This window comes from Calidris pugnax, unplaced genomic scaffold, assembly GCF_001431845.1.
Source record: "Calidris pugnax isolate Ruff unplaced genomic scaffold, ASM143184v1 scaffold262, whole genome shotgun sequence".
In the NCBI taxonomy this organism is placed as follows: domain Eukaryota; kingdom Metazoa; phylum Chordata; class Aves; order Charadriiformes; family Scolopacidae; genus Calidris; species Calidris pugnax.
The window spans coordinates 2,154,710-2,177,325 of NW_015091043.1; the positions used below are offsets into that span (position 1 = coordinate 2,154,710).

Consider the following 22,616-nt stretch of genomic DNA (forward strand, 5'->3'; position numbering starts at 1 on the left):
ATTTCATACTTTAGAGGATAAGAGTACACAGGATAATGTCCAGCCCTCCACAGGAATAATACAAACAAGAACAAAGTCTCAAAACAGCAGACCCCAATTCTTCTGTTTTTGGAGTTGAGGTGAATCTGTTCACTAGTTTCCCTTCTTTTGAACTAAAAAAAGTATATCCCAGCTTCCCCATCCTTGCATCTAGGGAGCTACTGCTGCTGACAGAGACAATGGCAAGCACATCCCTTGGGTCTCTCTTGTATTATTCATTCCACAGACACATCTTATGGAAATGCACAAAACACCCATTGCCACTTACAGTTATCACTTCACTGCAATATCTTGCAACCTTTCAGGAAAAACAACTGCTGCACAGATGAAAGACACCCAGAGTCAATACTTAATTAATCTGTCAAAAAACTTCAAAGCCACTAGCTTAGAGGTCAATTTATCTCAAGACTTCCATAATTTGAAGACTATGTGCAGCCATATTTTACAACAGTAAAAGCATTTTTACGGAGAAAAGAACTATTTGAATTTAAAAAAAAACAACACAACAAACCAGACAGATCTCCACACCTAGCATTTGCAGCATTTTAGACCCATGCACAGGACAGGAAGATGCATCATCAGTCTCAGTAGTAACAAGCAATTTTTTGTTGGTATCCTTTGCTTTTTTTCCACCTGCTTAGAGCTTGGATTTTGAGGAATGCTCGCAGTCTTCCTTCAACTCTATACGGTACTGTTGGCCCCTTCTAACATCTCCGTGTCTGTCAGAAAGCAGCTATGCAGCTTGAGAAAGGACCTTACTGCAGCCACTGAAGTTTCTGGCTGCAAACCTGCTCAGCAGCCTTAGGGTGAGCTGCATCAGTCTAAGGATCCTCTGCCCCAGAGAAAGGAGGGAGGGACTCCCACAAGCAACCCTAATCAGCTGCAACGCAGCAGCTTGGGGTCCGATGAGAAAAAAAAGCTACTATTGCAGTTACTGAAGGTGAGATTAGCACAATTTATAGCTCAGGCTGACACGCTTCGTTATTTTCCTCACTAATGAACAACCATGTGGCTGTAATGTGTTTTACAGGAAGTGACAGCAATATGCATTTAGAAGTGAATCTTCTTCTCAATATTATTCAGCAACATGAAAAACAAGCAGCCAGCTTAAGCTGGTTAAGTAACATTCAAAGTCTGAGGGGATTTGAATTTCAGTGAAGAACAAATTTTACCCGGGGGTGAAAAGGCATGTGTGGGGTGGGGAGGGGGTTTAAAATGGAAATGCTGTCAAAGCTTTAAATGTAACATAGCTAAAAGATTGTATAATTACCATTTATATAACTCCTGCAGAAATTTAAGGAAAAAAACCACCACCCTTACCTTTGTTCCAAGACAAATTGTTCTTCTGCTTCCGATCTGCTAGAGCACTTCAATTTTACCTTGAGAATACAATCCTGAGGTATTTAATTACCCTGTCAAGACCACTAAATGGTCTGGCACCATTCCCCCCTCTCTCAATCTCTGCTGATTGATAGCACCAGTAAAACTCACTAGCTTTAATTAAACCTCCAAATAGGATCCCCTTTTGCTACTCACTAGATCAATGTTCTTTAGTGCTGGAAGAAAAAAAATCCAGAAGGTAAGGAGGGTTTCTCTCACCTTCACAGCTCACTTGCCTCTGGTATTTTAATAGGCTTTTTACACAACTCATATTCCATTGCTCCCCAGGGACATTAGTTAATGAAAAGATTACTATAAAAACTGACACTACCAGAATATTCCTCTACAAGTATCAACGGTGAAGACAGGAAGAATCTCTATCTTGTACCTGCTGCACAAACCCAGAAATCAAACTAGATTTTTTCTGTTTTCAGCATTGTTATTTTCCATTAAGTTTACACAGTGTTTTCAAGAGTACTATCAGTTTCATAAGGGTGGAGATCTTGAGCAGTTAGGTTAAAGGTTAATTCCTTTAAAATTCACCTCATTGTAAATCTCAGTAATGGTTCAAGGCACCAGGGGAAACTGCATTGCCAAGTTTTACGGACACTGTGTCTCAGAGGCCACTAATGAAGTGGTGGCACATCCCTTGCTTCCAGTCTTCCCTTGCTGTACTGCGCTTCTTTAGGCATTTGTAAAGCTGATAGTTCAGTATCCACCCTTCAGTTGAAGTCAGAACTAGCTCTGCTCATTACACAGCTTTCTACAGTAGGGCAGTTAACTAGGTGATGATGGCAAAGGAGGACATCTGTGCTTGTAGCCAAAGAATTTGTCAAACTTCATTCCAACAGGAAGTTGGCAGAATGTTACACGTTAAGCCTGATTTTTTTTAAAATATGCAAAGCTATAGAGTGGGAAGAAAACCCACAGATTTAATACTTTAGATAAAATATTTCTTAAATGTCTATTCCCCTGACAGGTGATAATTACCCATGTAAACACCCTGATAGTCCAAAGAATTTAAAAGAGGAAGAAACCTTACTAAATCTGATTTTTAAGCAGCACTTGTTAGGTAAAATACAACTAAATAATCGATGCTATTTATACAGAAGGATAACTCCTGGGCCTCTAAGCTGGACAACCTATTTTCATCCCCCTTTCCAATGCATATTTGCATACACGTCTATGCATGCATCACCAGCATTAATGACTAATAAAACCCATCTGCCAGCTCCTGCATGCACAGGCTCTGCCAGTTCAGGCCCTCTCACAGTGGAGGGCTGGGGACAGGACAGCAGGAAGCTCCTCAGCCTCAGTTCACCTGGCAATGGAGGAAGGAGCACTCCAGTACTGCCATCTGCAGTGTCCCCTTGGCAGCTACAGCCTGCAAAAGACCATGTCCATCATTCAAGCAGTCTAGCATCCAGAGAAAAGCCATTCCTGTGTCCTCCTGCTACCCCTGACAACCCAGGTAAAAAGCTGCCTCCTATTCAGGATCTTAAAAAAAACTCTACACCACTTCAAGGACAGACCATTTGTTTGCCCACTTCTCTTTAGATAGAGAATCTTACTACACTTTCTTGTTAATGGGGAAGTCTTTTACACCACACTGAAAGATATTCCTATTCAAATAATCTGTTTGTTTGTTTTTGAAGCAGTTTTCCCAGGAGCAATGGGAGGGTAAGCCTGTCCCCTTAGGGGGGTTCTCCCCTGTCCTAAGCAGAAGCCAAGCCAGCAAAACACACACTGAATTTTCTTACTGCTGTGTGCAAATCAATGACTCGTACATGCTGTTTGCTCCTCTGCATTTTCCACATTTGGCAATAACTTTCCAGGACAACTCAAATGAAAGAAACCATGGACAAAGAAGTGGATAAAGCAGAAAAGTCACCCCAGGCACAGAAATACACATTTTTTCACTGGCTCTTAAATAGAACTGATCCAAAGTGTTTCCCAGGAGCAGCTTCTTCCAAAAGAGAAGCCACAGAAAATTGTAAAATACAACTGGTTTTCATGAAGTTGCATAATTAAATTAATCCCAAACTTCAGAGGCTACCTACAATAGAGGTAAGCCTGTTTACATTGCAAATAAACCATAACTTTTGCCACAGAGGGCACCATCTAATATATGTAGTTATATATTGCCTAGCAGAGTGGGCTTCAGGTATCCAACACACCTAGACATGTTTTCAATATCAATGCATACCTCCCCCCCTCAAGTTTTAATGTTCTGGTCTAATCAGAAGGCACAACTGACACCAGGTTAGACAAGACCAAGACTGCCATCTTATTTTTGTCTCAGTCATCTTAAAGTGATCAGCTAGCAAACCCTGCCGATTGGAACATGGATTGCCTTCAGGAACCAACACATGTGAAACGTGCAAATATCTGCATTCTCCCAAAAAAAATTACTTCATTTCCACTCTGAATACTTCAGAGCTGAAACAATGAATATCCTTACTCTTCTGATAATGGATTAAGACAGAAGATGAGAAAAAGTAACTCAAAATTTCTGCTTCTAGACATTTAAGAAACTGAATTTAGTAAACAAGAGGTGCAGGATTTAAAACACAAACAAAACTAACAGGAATCCCAAACAGTAGAGACCTAGAGACTAAAGCCCTAGGGGTCCAGTAATTCATAGACAGCCAAAATAGTTATTTCAGCATTTCATTTTAAGAATTCGTAAAAGAAACAAGACACTAGCAACCTGAAAAAAGGAATATTAATAAGCAAGTTATACTAGCTTCTTTGAGAAAATAAGAAGGAAGCACACAGTGCAGTGTTTAGACTATATGCAATATTGCATTTCTGCAGCTAGAGCATACCACAATTTCTCAGTTAAAACAATTCAAGCTCACATCTAAAATGTTATCAAGTGCATAAAAATATAAAAATTTTCTATACTTAATAATAATCTAACTCTCTAAATCTAAACAGACCACGAAGGACTACCCATCTGCTACATGGTGAAATCCTGCTCTATTCTATTGACAATAGTAGAACATTTAAGTTACACTTGGAAAGGGAAAACAAATCACACATCTGATCAACATGTAAAAATACTTCGTTTTCTTTAAATCATAATTAGCACTACGTACTTTTATGGTTTTAGTTTGAAGTCTCAATCCGTTCAGAGTGTTGATAGCTTTTTCGGCATCCTTGGGCTCAACATAGTTCACAAAACCATAACCCAAGCTCTGTCCTGATTAAAGAGAAAAAGAAGAGGGATCATTAGTACTGCAGTGCTATGCAATGGATAACTTATCACACTATGAAAAAATTGCTTCAAGAACAGTATCTGCCCCAGATAAAGCTTCAAAGGCTCACACCACCTATTTTTTTCCAGTAAGGTGTTTTTTAACTAGCTTCCTCTACTCCCATGGACTGCCCTAAGTTCAGTGCAGAAATGGCTACAGTCAGTTTAATTAAAGACTTAAAAAATTGCTATGAAAAATAAGTTCAGGCATTTGTTATGATCTGTTAGAGACTAGCGGAAGCGCAGGAGCTTCAAGGTTGAAATGACATCAAAAATCTAGTACTCACTCTGGAACTTTTTAATTTAACAGAGAAAATATAGTGGCAAAATTGTGGACCAGTGCTTGAAAATAAGTGTGTTTCAGATACTTCAAAATCAGAATTTGAGTAAAATTCAAAGCAAAACATTTCTACAAGTGTTATTCACACACTAAATAGAGCTCCTCAGCAACAAGGAGTTTGAAGGTTCATTTTGTTCCTATACGCGTAACAATTGGTACAAGTAACTGGTCATTAGCTAAATACCATTCAAAAATGCAGCATTTTCAGATTCTTTTAGCACTGGTAATTCAGATGACAGATGGACATGAAGCATTTTTAATTAGCTCTTAATCACTGAACCACAGCCCATTTTAACAGTGTATTTTGTCTAAGCATTTATTAAACACAGAACGTAGCATAGTCATCTCTTGACAACTTCAAACCTGAAGTATACCATCCTTAACTAGCATACCCCTTTAAAAATATTTAAGTGCATAAGAATCCAAACAGGTACAAAAATGTAACATTAGCAAAAGGACACCACTTAGTAATAATACCATCCTTCACTAGCACAGACCTTTTCAGAAACTCTCCCATACTTCTTGGCCATTCTTTTTTCAGAGTCAGGGACGCTCAAAAACCAGTCAACAAGCCAAAGGGAAGCATCCAGTATTATCTAATTCACAAAATGCTAGCTTGAAGGATTAGCTTGGAGATACAAACTTATAAAAGGATAAACAATACTACATAAAGCACAAATGGCAAATTCATTTATTGCCAAAGACATAAAAGAACCTATGCTTTTAATTCTTGCACGGTATCTATACAGCACGTATTAAATGGTATATAAAGCAAAAAACTGACGGAAAGGTTCTAACTGGTTAAATAAGACAAAAGAGGGTTTAGCAACAAGCCCACCACTGCTGGCATTCATAATTTTGTACAAATTAGCCCATCGTCGCACCAGAAGTTAGAGGACACTCCCAGCCCTGACCCACCAAAGCTAACCCCCACTCTTCCCAAGCTCCTCCTCAAAACAGCACACACAAAAGACAAACTGGCTAGCTGAAGCCATGAACAGGTTAATATATGCAAAACTATTAACAAAAACATCCAAACCCCAACTGGAGAAAGTCCAGAGCAACCTGCTCTAGACAGCCGTGCTCTGAACAGAAAGTTGGACTACATGATCTCTAGAAGTGCCTCCAACCCCAGCGACTCTGCGTTTTTGCAACAAACAATATGGAGATATGCAGAAGAATTTCTGTATTCTTTTACAGCTTTACCTAGATATAGACACATTCCTTATCCTAGAAGCACCTTTTTCTGTATTAGTTTGATACAGTAGAGTGATTTCTGTGCTTGTCACTTCCATCACTCCCACTGTCTGCAGAAACTCTTCCCAGCAATGTCTCCAAAAAAGAGCAACTTAAAGAAATGTCTCTTTGTGCAGGGCTTTTGTTTTAGTCTTATCTCCTAATACAAAAATTCTGATTTTTGGTGTTATTATTAATCTCCTAGGAAGGAACCTACTTAAACCACAACCTTAAAATATGTTAGAATCTCAAAGAGAAAGCCATTTCATCTATGACATTCCCAATACACTACTCACTAATTCCAGAATGAAAAGGAAAAGATAGGCAGAAATTATTTCTAGTCTGTTCATGTGATCTGTTTTTCTCATTATGAATACTTAGACCAGGCACAGAGCATACCCAGCTGTTATGAAGAATATTGTTCATGATCAGTTCATCTGGAAACATTATATTAAGTTTGAGGAGTACTAGTAGACTAGCCAAGGAAGTTGCACAAACAAAATCCAATAATTTATTCAGGGCGAGCTTGAACTCATTCCTGCAGGTTTATTCTGCAATTTTGCAATTAAAAAGAGCTTTCACTGGGAGAGTGGCAAAATACTAAAGCAGGCCACCTGGAGAGGTTGTGAAGTCCTGGAGATACTCGAAGTCTGACTGGACACAGTCTCAAATAACCTGCTAAGTGAACATGCTTGAGGAAGGGGATTTGACTAGATTACCTCCAGAAGTATGTTCAGCCCTCAATGATTCTGTGAATGATTCCTTTCATTTAATTCAGTTTTGTTTCATTTGGGCTATCATCTAGAATTCAAAAGGTGTTCAGATCTGACATTCCAGAGGCCTTATATATTTGAAAAGGTTAAGAAAAGGTAAAAACTTCTTAAGAGATCAAAATTTTGCCTGAAGATTAGTGGTTCAGTTACACATTATCAATAATTCAGAGCCAAAAACCACTTTCTTCACAGAAGGACATAAGAAAGATGAATCTTGGCTCTCAACAAGCAATATAAATAATTGGAAGTTGAACCTGATTTCTGGAGTCAGGCGCTCAAGGGACCACTTTTAAGTTTTCCTGCTTGTGTTAAGGGAAGATGCTTGTTTAAGAGGTTTGCTAGTTCATATAGAGATAGTTTGGTTAAATCCAGGCAACAATTTCACAAAATGCAGTAGAAGCAGCTATTTCAACAACCCATCAGACACTCCAATTATTGCAAAATATGTTTGACAGCTGATGGTATTTCTCACTCAGTGAGAAAGCATCAACTGGGTTACAAGAACTTAGAAGCTCAGTTCTTCCTAAGAGCAGAATAAGGAAATTACATGCTCAAACTATCACTTGAGGAGCTTCTCCTTAATAGTGCTCGTAGCTATCTCCTAGCCCTGTTTAAAACTGTTTCTGTACACTTTCTACTAGATTTTATGCTTAGGATACTATGAAAATTAGACAGTATAGAATAAAACAGCAGTTAAATAAATGATTGGTAAGAGAAGAATTCACCCGAAGTAGAGAAAGGCAAAGTGATAAAGTGATCTAGAAGGAATGACAAAATGACTGAGGAAAAGCAGTTTGACTTGCATTTTTGTTCAACAAAATCTGATAAAAAACAAACCCCACATAGCAGTAGCAGTGCCATCTTGCAAGCCTGTAAGACAGCAAAGGACTTAAAGCAAAGGTTATAATTTGAAAACTCATCTTCATTAATTACATTCTGTGTTTTATGTAACTGACACTTGCAACAAAGTCAAATTCAAGCACAAGTGGAAAAAATCCAGTCAGGCATCTCTTTCAACCTAGATATATTATATCCACCACTAAGTGGGTCCCTGACAAATGCTCAATCTCTAAGGATGTGGCCTTTGAGAAGACATGAATGTGAAAGCACTATACTACTCACTTTAATATCGGAAACTGTTCCACTTAGGTTTCAAGTTTATGAGCTTCATAAATATCACTTGACCACCACATACCATGATGATGTAAATTAAATAGTAATTTATTAGATAATGGCAAGTTACTTTTTGGCATTACAGTCAATATACAGAATGGATTTTGAGAAGAGAGAGGCAAAAAGTAATTTAAAACAATTTGATTCTAATCAGTACTTGAAAGGACTGCTCAAGAGACTGAGTAGATATCCACATGCACACTAGAGAAGTGTAAGCAAAGTAATTTAACATTAAATAAGAAGCAAGTATAGAACATATTGATTCTGTATTTAGGAAAGTCAAGTAGAAAGACTTCACAGGCACCGGTCAGCAAAAGACCAAAAAAAGTCGTAAGAGGGAAATAAACAAGTAGGAAGGCAGTCATGGTCACAGTGCTCCTGAATTTACTACTGTGCCTTGAAAAATGTAACTTTTTTTTTCTTTAAAAAGACACAAGCTCCAGTTCACAATACCTACCAGAGGAAGAATCACATAGAAACTAGCTCTATCCTGCCTCGGTTGTTTCACAAGTGTTTATTCATTTCCTGTAAACAAAGCCAATTTAAATACTGCACACACCTATAAAAGCCCAAAGAAAAACCTCTGCTACAAAACATTCAGAGAAGGACCTAAATGGATGCTATCTCCACAGAGGAAGTGGTCATACAAAGATGTGCGAATGATGCCTGTTTGACATTTTGTGTTTAAAGGTAACAGTGATATTCTGTAAAGCAGAATAGAGCCCTTTTAATAGAATTGGTTAAACAACATTTTCTTCCTTCTGACAACAAAAAAAATCCAACTTTCTGAATAGGAATAATCTCACTCTAGAACTCTATTTATGTGAAAGGACTCCTTGGTTATAACTGCTGTAACATTTTTAAGTAGACAGGTTGCTGTACAAACTTTATTTTGGAAGTAAAAATCACAATGAAGACCTAGGTTGGACTACCAGAGATGTTACACAACTGAAATGACAAAGATCAAGAAACTTAACGGGTTGTTTAGCACAATCCAAGACGAGTCTATTTTTCCCTTGGTAACTCAGAACGATTGTGGGATTAAAAAAACCGCATCACAACACTGTACTGTGTATTTCCATGAGGCACAGCTATTTACACCAACTAAAAGAGGGTATTGCTGAATTACTGAATCCTCAAAAAGCAATTACAAGCCAGATCATTTGATCACCATTAATTGCTTTTGCAAAGCTCTTATGAACTTGGGGAGCAAAAAGAGATCGAGAGACAATGCGATTTTTCCTATTGCCCTGTTACTACCCAGATTATTCATAATGGAAAGAGAAGTAATACAGTTGGTAACATGAAAAAGAAGTGCTGACGCATGAGACACTTGGTTGCATGAAAGAGCCTAGGTGTCCTGAGGCATCTCCCAGTTCAGTGTTGGGAGACTAGGTAGCGCGACTGGTCACATAAGACTAGAGATTGCTCTAGTTAGGGCAATTAATAGGACATTATCAAGGAAGGGTGTGGAGCAACAGGTCACATTTTCCTGCGAGTTGCTTTAGTCTAAAGGTTTCAAAGTTTCAAGTCCACTTCCCCAGTAAATACAGTTCATGTCCCCTACTTGAGTGGGGAACCTAGCATCACTTTTTTTTTTGCAGTGTCTGCTGACATTCTCAGTTGCATACACATTCCTCTCTATTTTGTTATCAATTTAGAGGTCACATATTCTGATTATAATCTGAGACAACTCTTTTTCTAGATTCAAACAAAGTGTTTGCACTCTAAAAGCTGCTTGTGCCTCCTTGCTATTGTCTGTCTAATGACTGACAGTTTTAAGGGCTGGACTGCTAGTGCCTGTCCAAGGCAGCAATTTATGCCTCAATTGGGATGGAGGGCAGCACCTGTACATAGTAATGAACAGTTAAAGACAAGTGCATAGTAACATGACAAGGGTTTTACTCTCCCTAGATAATCTATACATAATTACCATCTCTGAGGAGTTTGTTGTTCTCAATTTTTACCGTGTCTAAGCTTCCTGTTTCTCTGGAAAATGCAGAGCTTATTTACAAACACTAATTCAACTACATTAGTAAGAAAAACTGAAAGACATTCCAAACTAAGTTATCTACCTTCACCAAGCATGTTTTCTTCTTTTGAAAAAAACTGCATTACAAGTCTACTGTTAAGGAGTTACACACACAGCTGAATCTGGGCCATTTAACCCACCCACATCAGGCCAACAATTAAGATGTTTTACAGCCTCTCCTCTCAACCTCCTTGGGAAGTGGCCTGCCTGACAACTTCTCGTGCAAGAAAAAGCACTCGCCAGCATTCATTTCCTTCCATTTTCTCTTTGGAAGCAGCTACAGCAGCCACAGGCAGTGGCTTCTTGTCTATAGCTTTAATATACTTGCCACATAACAGCTAAATTCCTCCATGCTGCACTTCCAAACATGACATGAACCTTCCGATCAGAGAGCATCCTTGAAGGCCAAGCTAAAGAGATCCTCTCCCTTTAACTATTATACTCAAACCTGGAAAACCAGTGAAAGTACATAAAGTGGGACTATGGCATGTAACATGAGAAAGTTTCTGTAACTAGATCAATATGCAGGAACATCTCTATGTGGCTGCTCCCTTCTGCAGTGACCAAAGGATGTTAATCTATTTTATAACAGTTGTAGGGGTGCTGAATTGCTGCAAAATGCTTCTGTTTCATTTTCAACCTACGAGTTACCATTCAGTTTCAGGCAAAACATTCCCCAAAGCCTGTAGGCACCTCAGAACCAAGAAGAAATACTATTTTAGACACAAGCGCCAAAGGCAGCATCTTGAACACCTCTTTACTCAATGCTAGATGCATAGTAAGAGAGAGTTCAGTCACCTGAACTACACAGTCCTGTTAGCAAGAGTTTGCCTGAAAATGCTCAAGTGTCATTTACCATCTGTTACACCTTAAAGGGAAGGCTTGAAAGGTAGACAAGTATAAGCTTTAATTTAACTGATGTTAAGTACGCTCTTGCAAAAGGTACTTCTGAAATATTGTGAGAGCTGTATCACCCAGGAAAAGCCCCTGTGATGTTACAAATGCACAGTGAACTCAAGTGCTGCATTTACAGTAGTCTTGCAACATTTTATCACTCCTGAAAAAGAAGGTATATTTTTTTCTACATAACATCATGATTAGAGAGCAACTGATTAATATAGTAGTTTTATTTCATAACTGATTAAAGCATCTTGGCAATTTACTCAGTCTTCTCCAAGTGTTTTTTAGGCAGCAACATTAAGACTGACCCCAGAAATTTTTGGCCAATATCAAGCTTACTTATCTTCTGTTCTTGAAGCCTCATGCTGCCCAGTTGTTTACTGAAACCATGTCCTCACAATTCTCCTCTCTAAAGAGCTACTACTGAAGACAGATTGTGAGAAGCCTGACTTACAAGACAAAATCCAGAGCCAACACTGTAGAACTTTATCTTTGCTTGAGCACACAGCTGGCATTTTTTTTTCCCAGCACTGCTCCATTACTATACGACAGTATTATTTCCAGATGGCTAACAGATGCCGAAAAAAACCGGCAGCTTTGGTACCAGAAGAGTTTCCATTGCTGTGTTTCTTCCTGGGGTCAACTACTTGAATTACTTCATCGTGTCCTCCCTGCTCATGTGAACATGTGGCCAGATGCCTCTGCAAGCCCGGCACACCCACCACACGGGGGAGCCCTTGGCTGCCGTTTGCCGTCACGGCCACTGAGCACCCAGACGCCAGGGCTGACCGAGCAAGCTTCCTTTTGGAAATAATTGTTGATTAAATTACTAGAATAACCAGCTATTCCTGCACCTTGCCTGGAATTCTTAAACGTTCCTGTAAGGTCTGCAGACTGAACAGAATAGAAAGCCAACAGTTTCAAATATATATTTTTTCTTTTGGAAAAAGCGGTTAATTCAAGCCAAAGCAAACACTAAGAATCAGCTGAGCTCTCAAAACCTTTTCAGTATGTATTCAGCTTCTGGTAAGGTAAGACTGAGCGAATTCTGTGAAAAATGGGTTCATATTATGGTGCAACCTGAGCTAGCTTGTAAGTTCCACCTTTCCTCCCTCACTTACTGATCTCCTCAACAGGTAAAAATAATATAAGAAAAGTAGCCCCACTAATTGAAGTGTTGTCAATACTAAATATTTATATAACTCTATATATAATTTATGTATATTTATAAACTGTAATTCTGAATTCTCATTCTGACATGCATATTAAATAAAAACCAAAAAAAGCCAGAAAAATAATTGTTATGTGTAATAATACATCTGAAAACTAACACTGTGCTAAGCTATAAAACTAGTTTCATGGTCTAGTACAAAAATTACCACAAGCACACACTAATGACACTCTTAAATATTAGAGGTCTCAATAGCAAAGAATATATATTCACGCATTTACTTTCCACAGAGGGCAGTTAGAAAAATGTTTAAGATAAGCAGGCACTTAAAAAAAATAGAGTATATCTACAATACAGTCATTGATTTCAGTATAGTGACATATCAGACCCTTCAGGCCATTTCAACTTGTGCAAAAATTATCTTATTGCAAAATAAAGGAATATAATCATCATGAACTATATCATCACACAGAAGAAACGCTAAAAAAGCCTATCTTCCAAAAAATCACATACTATTTGCATAAATGTATGACAGTGAAGAATACACTTCTGAAGACCAGTAATAAAGTCTAGGAGCTGGAACTCGATGTCTTTAAATCTAAATTCTAGCAAACTGGGGACTTTCTTTTATAATTTAACTTCAGCTATATATGCTGCTTTCCGTGCTTTACCCCTCGAAGATCTGTCAGCCAGTCCTTGACTAAAAGGGAATAGTCTGTTTTCTAGTGAGTATTAATATATTTTCTGCTACCAGTCATTTTACATCAAACACTATTTTCAATGAACTAAGCATAACTTTGTTTAAAGCAATAAATTTCTGTCTCTGTGTGCAAAGTTAGTGGGTAAAGAGCCACTGAAGTACTGTAAGAACAAGTCAGCTTCATATCTCTGTAAACAGGACCAAGTCAAGTTCACAGTGTTAGGCTATGTTCTGCCTTTCGTCACTCCTGACCTTGCACATACTGGTGAAGAATGCTGTTAAAATAAACACATATGACCATATTACAAGCCTATATACAAAGGCTCTCGTTTGAATTCAGCTCATGGAGTCATAATATTTCACAACTCTCCTAAAATTTCAGAGTGGACATGTGTTGGACAAGATGATCTTTAAGGTCCCTTCCAACCTAGAAGATTCTGTGATTCTGTGTTCCCTGACAAGCACACAAAAGCAGAAGAGGCAATGCATAAAAGACACAGCATCAAAATCAACCTAAAAACTGCAAGTATTGACAGCCTATGACATCCTGAAGGCAAGCCACTGTGGTCACAGGCAAAATCAACAGCACTTCTGGCCTATAGTCCAATTTTAGGAGCGTGTGAAGTTAGTTGGTAAAGAGTTTCAGACATAGGAGTTAGAATCAGTCAAACTTTTTGTTTGTCTGGATTTGTAAATTGAGACATCAGGATGCTCCAAAACATGCTAGGGTGACCTTCCTGAGAGGCAAGCCCACAGAGCACTCTCTCGTGCCAGCATAGAGGGATCATTCAGCTGGTACCAGCTTTTTTCAAAAGAGTTACTGCATCTTCATAAATCACCATTGTCAACTGCACCTGATTCAAGCCACTGAGATCACCACAGTGTCATTGACACTGAATAAGCCTAGAGGCACACACCCAGACTGTAGCATTGTTCCTAAAATTACCCACATACCTATGGTCTCTAACAAGAAGGGCTGAAGGAACAAGCGAAGAACAGCAGTGTTGCTTTCTTCCCATTTACTTCTAATGTAAATAATTGTTCAAATTTCACAATCCTTTGAACTTTGCATTAAGGCTTGAACTGCATTTTTAAAAGCAGCTTCAGCAAAATGAGGGAAACCACGAGCCACTGAGTGATGCCCAATTTAACTGCAGTTTGCTCATAGTTCCAGTAGATGGATTCTATTTACTGAACACTCATAACTCACACACCACTGCGCTAGCCAGATGATCAGCTTGCAAGAAAATGCCTATAAACCATGACCATTACTAGATTTCTGTATTTGATAATTTGATGCCTTTCTCCTAAACCCATTTTCTCAGCTATTGCTTTGAATCAGAAAAATAGAAGTTGAAGACTGCATGAAAAAGATCAAACAGTGATCAAAGTACTAGACAGTTTATCCTGCCATACAGTAAGATTATATCTGTAATTAAACAGCTATTAACAGAGCTGCCTTAAGAGTCAGATTTTTTCAGAATGAGAAATATAGTTTCATCTCAGTCAGGCACAACTCTACCCTTTTACCAATTCAGTGCCATTCTCTTGTCCTTCATATGTGAGGAACATCATGTGCTGCTTCACCAACACAAGCATGTTGATGTCAGACACAAAAATGAGGATGCAGCTGTGGTTCTTTCCCACAAGCAGGCAGAGAAAGCCAAGGGTAGGGGTTATTGTGCATATTAAGATTTACATGAACCTGACCAAAGATGTTCAGTAAGCCAGAACAGACATTAACTGAAGGTTACCAACAGACATGACACGTTCAAATAGAAAATCTCAACCCCATAAACACAACTAGAAGCAGGAACTGCATGGGAAGGTACATGCTTTCACACACGCAAAAGCAATAGGGCATTTGCTTATGGACACTGCAGGAGGTTGAACACGAAGTCTTGCCTGTTATGGCCTCTGATGTTCAAAGATAACTAGTGACAACCATGAACTGCTTGAAATAACGACTGACCTAAGGACCACATTTTATTACAAACTAGCTTGTCATATTACAAGTATAAGCTCCTTACTATGCTAAGGTGAAAGCTACCACAGAATTTGCCAAGTCAGTTCCTTTTTTGAAAGCTGGCTTTACCTTTTAATTTTTACCACTATTAGTAGTAACATGTTCTATGCAGCTGAGAAGTTTTGTCTTTCACAGTCAATTTGTTCCTTGTCAGGAATATGGCCAGCAGTGTTAAATATTCTGCCTATTGTACCACTTAGTCACACCGAATAATAAGCAGGTGGATAAAGCACCTTGCTGTACACGCTGAGGTGTTTGAAGCATGCAGTAATTCGTGCAGCCAACTGCAAAAACAGCATGACACTTGGAATGTAAATTCTTTTCACAAACTTCACACTAACACATACTATCATTGAGGTTTTGTTTTTCTTTCAGACTATCTACTACTTAATCTCAGAGTTTTGAAAGACATCCTGAAACATACCATGATGAAAAGTATAAAAACTATTTTTCCCCTCTAGGGCATATTATGCAAAAGTGAACTTGCAGTGTTGCTTTCAACCATGTAGGGCTTTTTCTAGTCTTTACCAATGACTGAAAAACAGTAACAAAATTATAAATTGTTGTCAAAAGACAAATTCTTTTCCTAGCCTAAGTGTTAACTGTCAACTCAAAAAATATGTCCTTGAAAGTGTGTCAAAAGAGAACACCCTTCTTTCAGTTGTAATAGCTGTGATTAACAAACAAGAAAAACTATTAATCTGCAATGCACAGTAGTAGAAAACAAGCCATTTCTCATTGTAGTTAGTAAATACACATAGGAAAAGGATGTGCTGAGAAAAGCTCAAAAGCTCAGTTTTTCATTACCTGAAACTGAAACATGTCCACACAAAGTAAATCTTACTGAATTAAGAAGCTCAACATGAGCCGGCAGTGCGCGCTGGCAGCCCAGAAAGCCAACCGTGTCCTGGGCTCCATCAGGAGAAGTGTGGCCAGCAGGTCTTGGGAGGTGATTCTGCCCCTCTACTCTGCACTCGTGAGACCCCACCTGGAGTACTGTGTCCAGCTTTGGAGTCCTCAACACAGAAAGGACATGGACCAGCTGGAACAGGTGCAGCAGAGGGCCACGAAGATGATCAGAGGGATGGAGCACCTCTCCTATGAAGACAGGCTGAGAGAGCTGGGATTGTTCAGCCTGGAGAAGAGAAGGCTCCAGGGAGACCTTATAGCAGCCTAACAATATCTGAAGGGAGCTTACAGGAGAGCCAGAGAGGGACTCTTTGTCAGGAAATGTAGTGACAGAACAAGGGGCAACAGTTTTAAATTGGGAGAGAAGAGATTTAGATTAGATATCAGGAAGAAATCTTTTACTATGAGGGTGGTGAGACACTGGAACAGGTTGCCCAGGGAAGTTGTGGATGCCCCATCCCTGGAGGTGTTCAAGGCCAGGCTGGATGGGGCTTTGAGCAACCTGCTCTAGTGGGAGGTGTCCCTGCCCAGGGCAGGGGGATTGGAACTCGATCTTTAAGGTCCTTTCCAATTCTAACCGTTCTATGATTCTATGATTACTGGAACATGGCAAAATTCTTCCAGAAGGAAGATTTTATTGTTAAAAAAAAGCGGGGGTAGTGGGGGGAAATAATCAATGTATCTTGCCATAGATGCAAGACTTCATAACCATTGAGCAGCAACATTACACTGTGACTTAACCTGCATGAAGCCATAGGTACCAGAAAGACTAAGAGATAAAAAGCAACTTTTACCTTCAACGGATCCAGAAACTCAGAATACAGGAAAGAATTCAGATTACAAGTTTCCTTCTGCTTCAGTCAGTTCTACCAAATTTCTCAGATAAGAAAAGGTAGAAACAAAGCAACTGAAACAACTGGTTAGTGGGATAGAAAGCTTGAAGGTAACATGGCTGTGCCTTTGCCAAGTTTGGTAGTTGACAGATGTAAAAAAAATTGTTTAAGGAATCAAAATGAATTGCAGGATCTGAGATGTATTTGTGTCACTTATTTTCCCTTTACATATGGATTAAAGTATTATGCCACTAAAACCAGAGGGTTGCACATTTTTCTTCTGTCACCTTCCACAACTTCCTGCCTGTTTCTGCTCACACTAATGACCAAAAAACGCATTAAAAGTAGTATAATAAATCCCTTTCTGCAGTTTTGCATGAAGAAAGATGATGTCAGGCAAGTTTGTATTTTAAGAACTGCCAGCTGAAGTGTACCATGATGAAAGTAAATAAAATGTAGAAACAAAGTACTTTCGTAGACTAGGTGTAAATACATGAAGCTAAGAAAGTTTCTTGCATGTAATTTAAGGTCTTGTTTCTATAATGCAATATACCAGCTGCTTCAATACATAATGCACCAATCACAAACCAGTTAGGACCACCTGCAGCTTGAAGTCTTATTACTAACTCCTCTGCTTGTGGTGGCTGAGAGGAAGTACCCACTTCCTGTAGAGATATCCAGGTCCTTAAAATCCACATGATATCCTTGGAGTGAAAGGGCATCAGGGTGTGCAGGTCAGTAACATTACCACCCAGAGTTAGACTTCACTGAAACACATCTCAATTATTTAAGTACTTCACACTAATCTCACAGCACAGTTACCCTGAAAGGCAGTGAGACGCCTATAGAAACTTCACACATTATTTGAGGTCTCTTAACATACACTAGAATTAGCATTTATTTAAACAGCTAGCCAGAATCACTATAGCAATATATACCTACAAGTACCTATGGAATAGTAAACAGTGATAAAACATGCAAAACAGGCAGCGTGGGGGCTCCCAAGGAGGAAGCAAAGAGTACTACCTCTGCTAACAGCACAGAAGATATCCCACATCATTAGAGGATCAGTGCCAATTCGCAAGACCCAATGCTTTCACAGGCTTCTTAAAGGTTACTGCAATCACTGACAAGAGTGAATTTTAATTTGAATGCAGAAAAGTGCAACAGTATGTATATTGCATTAATTCCCACCAAAAAGCACAGTGCTTAGTGAAAAGCAGAGCGATTTAATGAAAATGATGTTCTGATTCACTGTGTTCAGAGAGGTCCCTATATTTAGCCTTAGAAAAAGAGTTCCAGTTTTGAAACATCAAGTCCTTCCTTATGTTGTGTATTGAGATCACCTCATTAATTCAGGTTAATGTATGGATGAATAAACTGTTTTAACCATTTTAAAAAATCCCATGTTGCCACAACGTCAGTAGTAAGAACTGACTAACTAGGCACCTTAACTGAATCCCTGTAACAGGCTATGCAGGTTGAGCAAAATAGGTGTTTTTTTATCCTTTTTATTTTTAAAAACAAAGCCTATAAACTTCTTAAAAGTCAAAACATTGTGGTGCCTGCAAAAGAGTGAAAAGATACTGGATGCAAGTGCAAAGACAATCAAGTGCTATCTTGATTAACGTAAGATGAAACAAGTTCCTTCATCTCCACCTGCCTGCATGACTCATTTCCAGGAGATGTGCAAAGTGCAATATATTATGCAGTTTACAACGAAAAAGCACAGTTAACACCCCCAAGTCCTTTTCAATAACATTAAATAGCAATATGCAGAATCAGATAAGAGTAACTATAGAATACAGTATTAACAGGCTTAAGACAAATCTCCATTAATAGTGCTCTGGATCCACACACAAGGCTTTCTTGAAAACGTAACTCCTTCAAGATTATTCCAGCAATCCAGACAATAGGACAGTACTACAACCACCAGCTAAGTAGACCAATGCTCTCATGTTGTACGTCTTCCAACAAGCTCACAAAGTTCAAAATTACTTGTGCTACAACACACTGAGTCCCTAGACCACATCAGAGACTGCATTTTAACAGCCACAGAGTTCAAAACATGGCCCATCTTGAAAATTAAAAAGCTGATGTTAAGAACAACCATCCCCTTCAGGCCCATGCCCAGAAAAACTGTGCTTCAAGGTCTTAAGCAAGTTGCTCCAGAGAAGAGATCAAACAGTCGTCATATATAAAGATAAATTTGCCTCCAACCCCATTGGGTTTTTACTCTTGATTTCATATTTCAGTCAAGTTCTGCACAAGGGAGACTGTCAGCAAGGTAACAGTTTGCCTGGCAACACCTTTTGTCCACATCCCTGCCCAAACCAGAAACTGTCAGGCTGCTAGAATTCATTCCTAGCTAGCTCCTCCTTTAGCTACCAAACTACTCTCACACTGCGAGTGCCCTCAAAGCATTGCAGAAACACCTGATGGATTAGAGTAGTATAGGACTGAGTGTATATTGAGAGTAAAGGCTGAGAAGGAAGAAGAGCTGAGGAGTTTCACAAAAATAGCAAATCTCTTTCGGAAAGCCGCACAATTATAGTTGCCTGTTCATTCATGTGCTCTTCCCTGTATCACACACTTATGCTATATAAGCAAATACCTGGAATTCCAGCTACTCGCTGCCCTACCATCCTCAAAATTTTCATATTTTGCCATGGGAATGTTTAAAACTTCCTACACTGTAAATAAATAGTCGCTTTGCAGATTAAGCCACTCCTCAGATATGCCATACTATCTGTCTCTTCTTGCTTTCTCTGAACATGAAGGAAAACAATGTGCCTAGTTTGTCTCCTAACTTATCTCCACATAAATTACTTCAAGGTGGCAACAAGTCTAGTCTCAGATTAAGGCATAAACCTGTGACCATACTTTCTTCCCATACTCCAAGGTTAGGTTAGATGACCTAGAACTAGTCTTACATTAAAATAAGTGAAAGATTTAGGGCTGAAGAGTAAGCTAACGCTGTTCAAAGACTTGAAAGAAACTGCCAGCCTAGGCTCAACTGAACAATGAGATCACTCTGGAACTTAGAAGTTCACATACAGAACAAGTCAGGAGCTTTGCATTGACAAGAGATAAGATTTCCAACAGTTCTGCTCTTGCCAGACACTAACACGGGCTAGGAGTTTTTGCATTGTTATGACAGAAAACTACAGAAGTTAGCAAGTTTCCCATGTTCTAGATTCAAGCAGCCAGTCAGACAACACATTTCACTGCTTCACTGAATTTCTAGAGTTGGAAGGGACCATAGAGATCATCTAGTCCAACTCCCCTGCTGAAGCAGGATTGCCTAGAGCTAGAGCATGTTACTCAGGACTGCATCCAGGCGGGTTTTGAAAATCTCCAAAGAAGGGGACTCCACAACCTCCCTGGGCAGCCTGTTCCAGGGTTCCGTCACCCTCACTGTGAAGAAGTTTCTCCTCATATTTGAGTGGAACCCCTTATGTTCCAACTTGTGCCCGTTGCCCCTCGTCCTCTCGGTGGGAACCACTGAAAAGAGTCTGGCTCCCTCCTCCTTCAACCCTCCCTTGAGATACTTGTAGGCGTTGATAAGGTCTCCCCTCAGCCTTCTCTTCTCCAGACTAAAGAGTCCCAGCATAGAGATCATCTAGTCCAACTCCCCTGCTGAAGCAGGATTGCCTAGAGCTAGAGCATGTTACTCAGGACTGCATCCAGGCGGGTTTTGAAAATCTCCAAAGAAGGGGACTCCACAACCTCCCTGGGCAGCCTGTTCCAGGGCTCCGTCACCCTCACTGTGAAGAAGTTTCTCCTCATATTTGAGTGGAACCCCTTATGTTCCAACTTGTGCCCGTTGCCCCTCGTCCTCTCAGTGGGAACCACTGAAAAAAGTCTGGCTCCCTCCTCCTTCAACCCTCCCTTGAGATACTTGTAGGCGTTGATAAGGTCTCCCCTCAGCCTTCTCTTCTCCAGACTAAAAAGTCCCAGTCCCAGTAACTTCCACCGAGGACACACAGTATCTTTCCCCTGATTACTAGAAGATTGCTGTGGAAGTCACAGAAAGCATAAGAGCTATCAGCAAGAGATTAGCATTCCACCCATGCTCCACTGAGACAGAGCGCCTACCCCACAGAAATACACATCCGTCTCCATCTCACAGCCTCAGTTGTTCAGGCAGACAATTCAGCACTGTCACCAGGTGTTTCCTCAGATTCTGCACCAAAAGAGAGCTCTACAATCAAGGATCTAACAGCATGGAGTCCCTCCTAATATTGCACTGACTATACGCATGTATATTGCACACACTGAGTTATGACTACTGTTACTAGAACTATTACTGCTGTTAACCACATAAGGTCAACTCTGATCCGTGTCCAATTCCATACATGTCTTATTTTCTTCTGTGACCAGCACATTACCATTGTCCTTCAACAAAAGCAGAGAAAGTGCATGAGAAACATCAGTAATAACAACTAAAAACTAGGGCTTCACAGCTACACAAGTTTATGAAGTGAACCATTGTTCCAGGCTAGATCTCCACATGCATTCTGCCTCATTTTCTAGGTAGTACAAGCAGGTATGCTAAACTGAAAAGTCTACATATATGCATTTTTAAGAACTTAAACACAGTCAAAAAGACAAGAAAAACTGACCTATCAACAAACCAGTTCTCTTTTAGAAAGAGCTATTAATTTTATGAGCATATGATTATTGTAACAGGAGAACAGTACCACAGCTCTGAAGCCATGAAAACTAAAAATTCTTACAAATTTATGACATCTGATTTCAGCTGCTCTCTGAAATTACTCAGAATTCCACAAAGTTTCAGTTTAGCTAAGAATTCTGCAAGTACTACTGGGTAAATAATCAAAACGCAAAGGCCTGAAATCATGGTGATTATTCTACAACATAAAAACTAAGCATTTATCTTCCACACGTGCAACCAAATTTGCACTAAAGACAGTGGCCATTCTTTTTTGTAAGACACAACATTCATTGCCATTTTTAACTATATTCAAATTTCAGAAAAGTAGGTCTAGAAAATGTAGTTTGCCATATTAAAATAAGCGTTCATCTTCTGTTCCTTCACAGCAACCTGGTAGCAATCCCTGTTCTGAAACGCAGAAAGAAAAGGAAAATTTGCTTTTCAAGAACTCTGTAGAAAACCTGAAAATGAGTAAGAACAGGACGGGAACTAGAGCATCTCCCCAGCATCCACTAACACAAGGTAATCTTGCTCCAGGCTACTTAAATCAGAAGTATTGCTCCCAATGCAGTTATAAGGTCAGACACCATATTTCTCAATCTCATTTATACTAAAGCCTTTTGGAACATGACTGATGCAATGTTTTTGCTGGCAGCTGAAAGTATGCCTCAAAGCTGAGAAACTGCTCTCTGATAAAGGAGAAATATGAACTATATCTCCAGTAATCCCAACCCTAATTTAAATGCCTTCTTAGACACCTTATGCTATATAGAAGACATCACACCTTCAAACAAAAGGTCTGCATTGAAGTCCCAGGCAAGGAGTCTTTTGACACTAAGTAGCAGCAATGTGAGCTTCTAGCATATAAAACATCAAAACCATCATTCAAGGATGTGGACAATTTGCACACCCATCATTAAGAACTTGAGGCTCACTTCTGTGTGCCTGCAGCAGCCTCTTAATTGGGAGAGGCATGTAGTCCTTCAGCAACTTTAATAAGGAATGCTAAATGTGTGAACTCAAATTTGCAAGACAGAGATAAACACTTCGAATAAGCCATCTCACTAACTGATCAAGTACCAGTTACATCTTTCCACTCCTGGAACAAAAGGTCAGAAAACAGCAAAGTGACTTCTTATTTCAAAGCACTGAAGCCATGATCTACAG

At 39.4% G+C, this 22,616-nt stretch overlaps 1 protein-coding gene across 4 annotated transcripts in view; it reads right to left on the reverse strand.

Annotated features, from left to right (window-relative positions):
* The window catches only part of ELAVL2 (ELAV like neuron-specific RNA binding protein 2), a 48,151-nt gene that overhangs the window by 20,075 nt on the left and 5,460 nt on the right, over positions 1-22,616 (reverse strand). For all 4 annotated transcript variants that reach the window (XM_014956449.1, XM_014956452.1, XM_014956450.1 and 1 more), the window contains exon 3: positions 4,521-4,624. In XM_014956449.1, the coding sequence (XP_014811935.1) occupies positions 4,521-4,624 (104 nt within the window). The remainder of the gene's footprint in view (positions 1-4,520; positions 4,625-22,616) is intronic.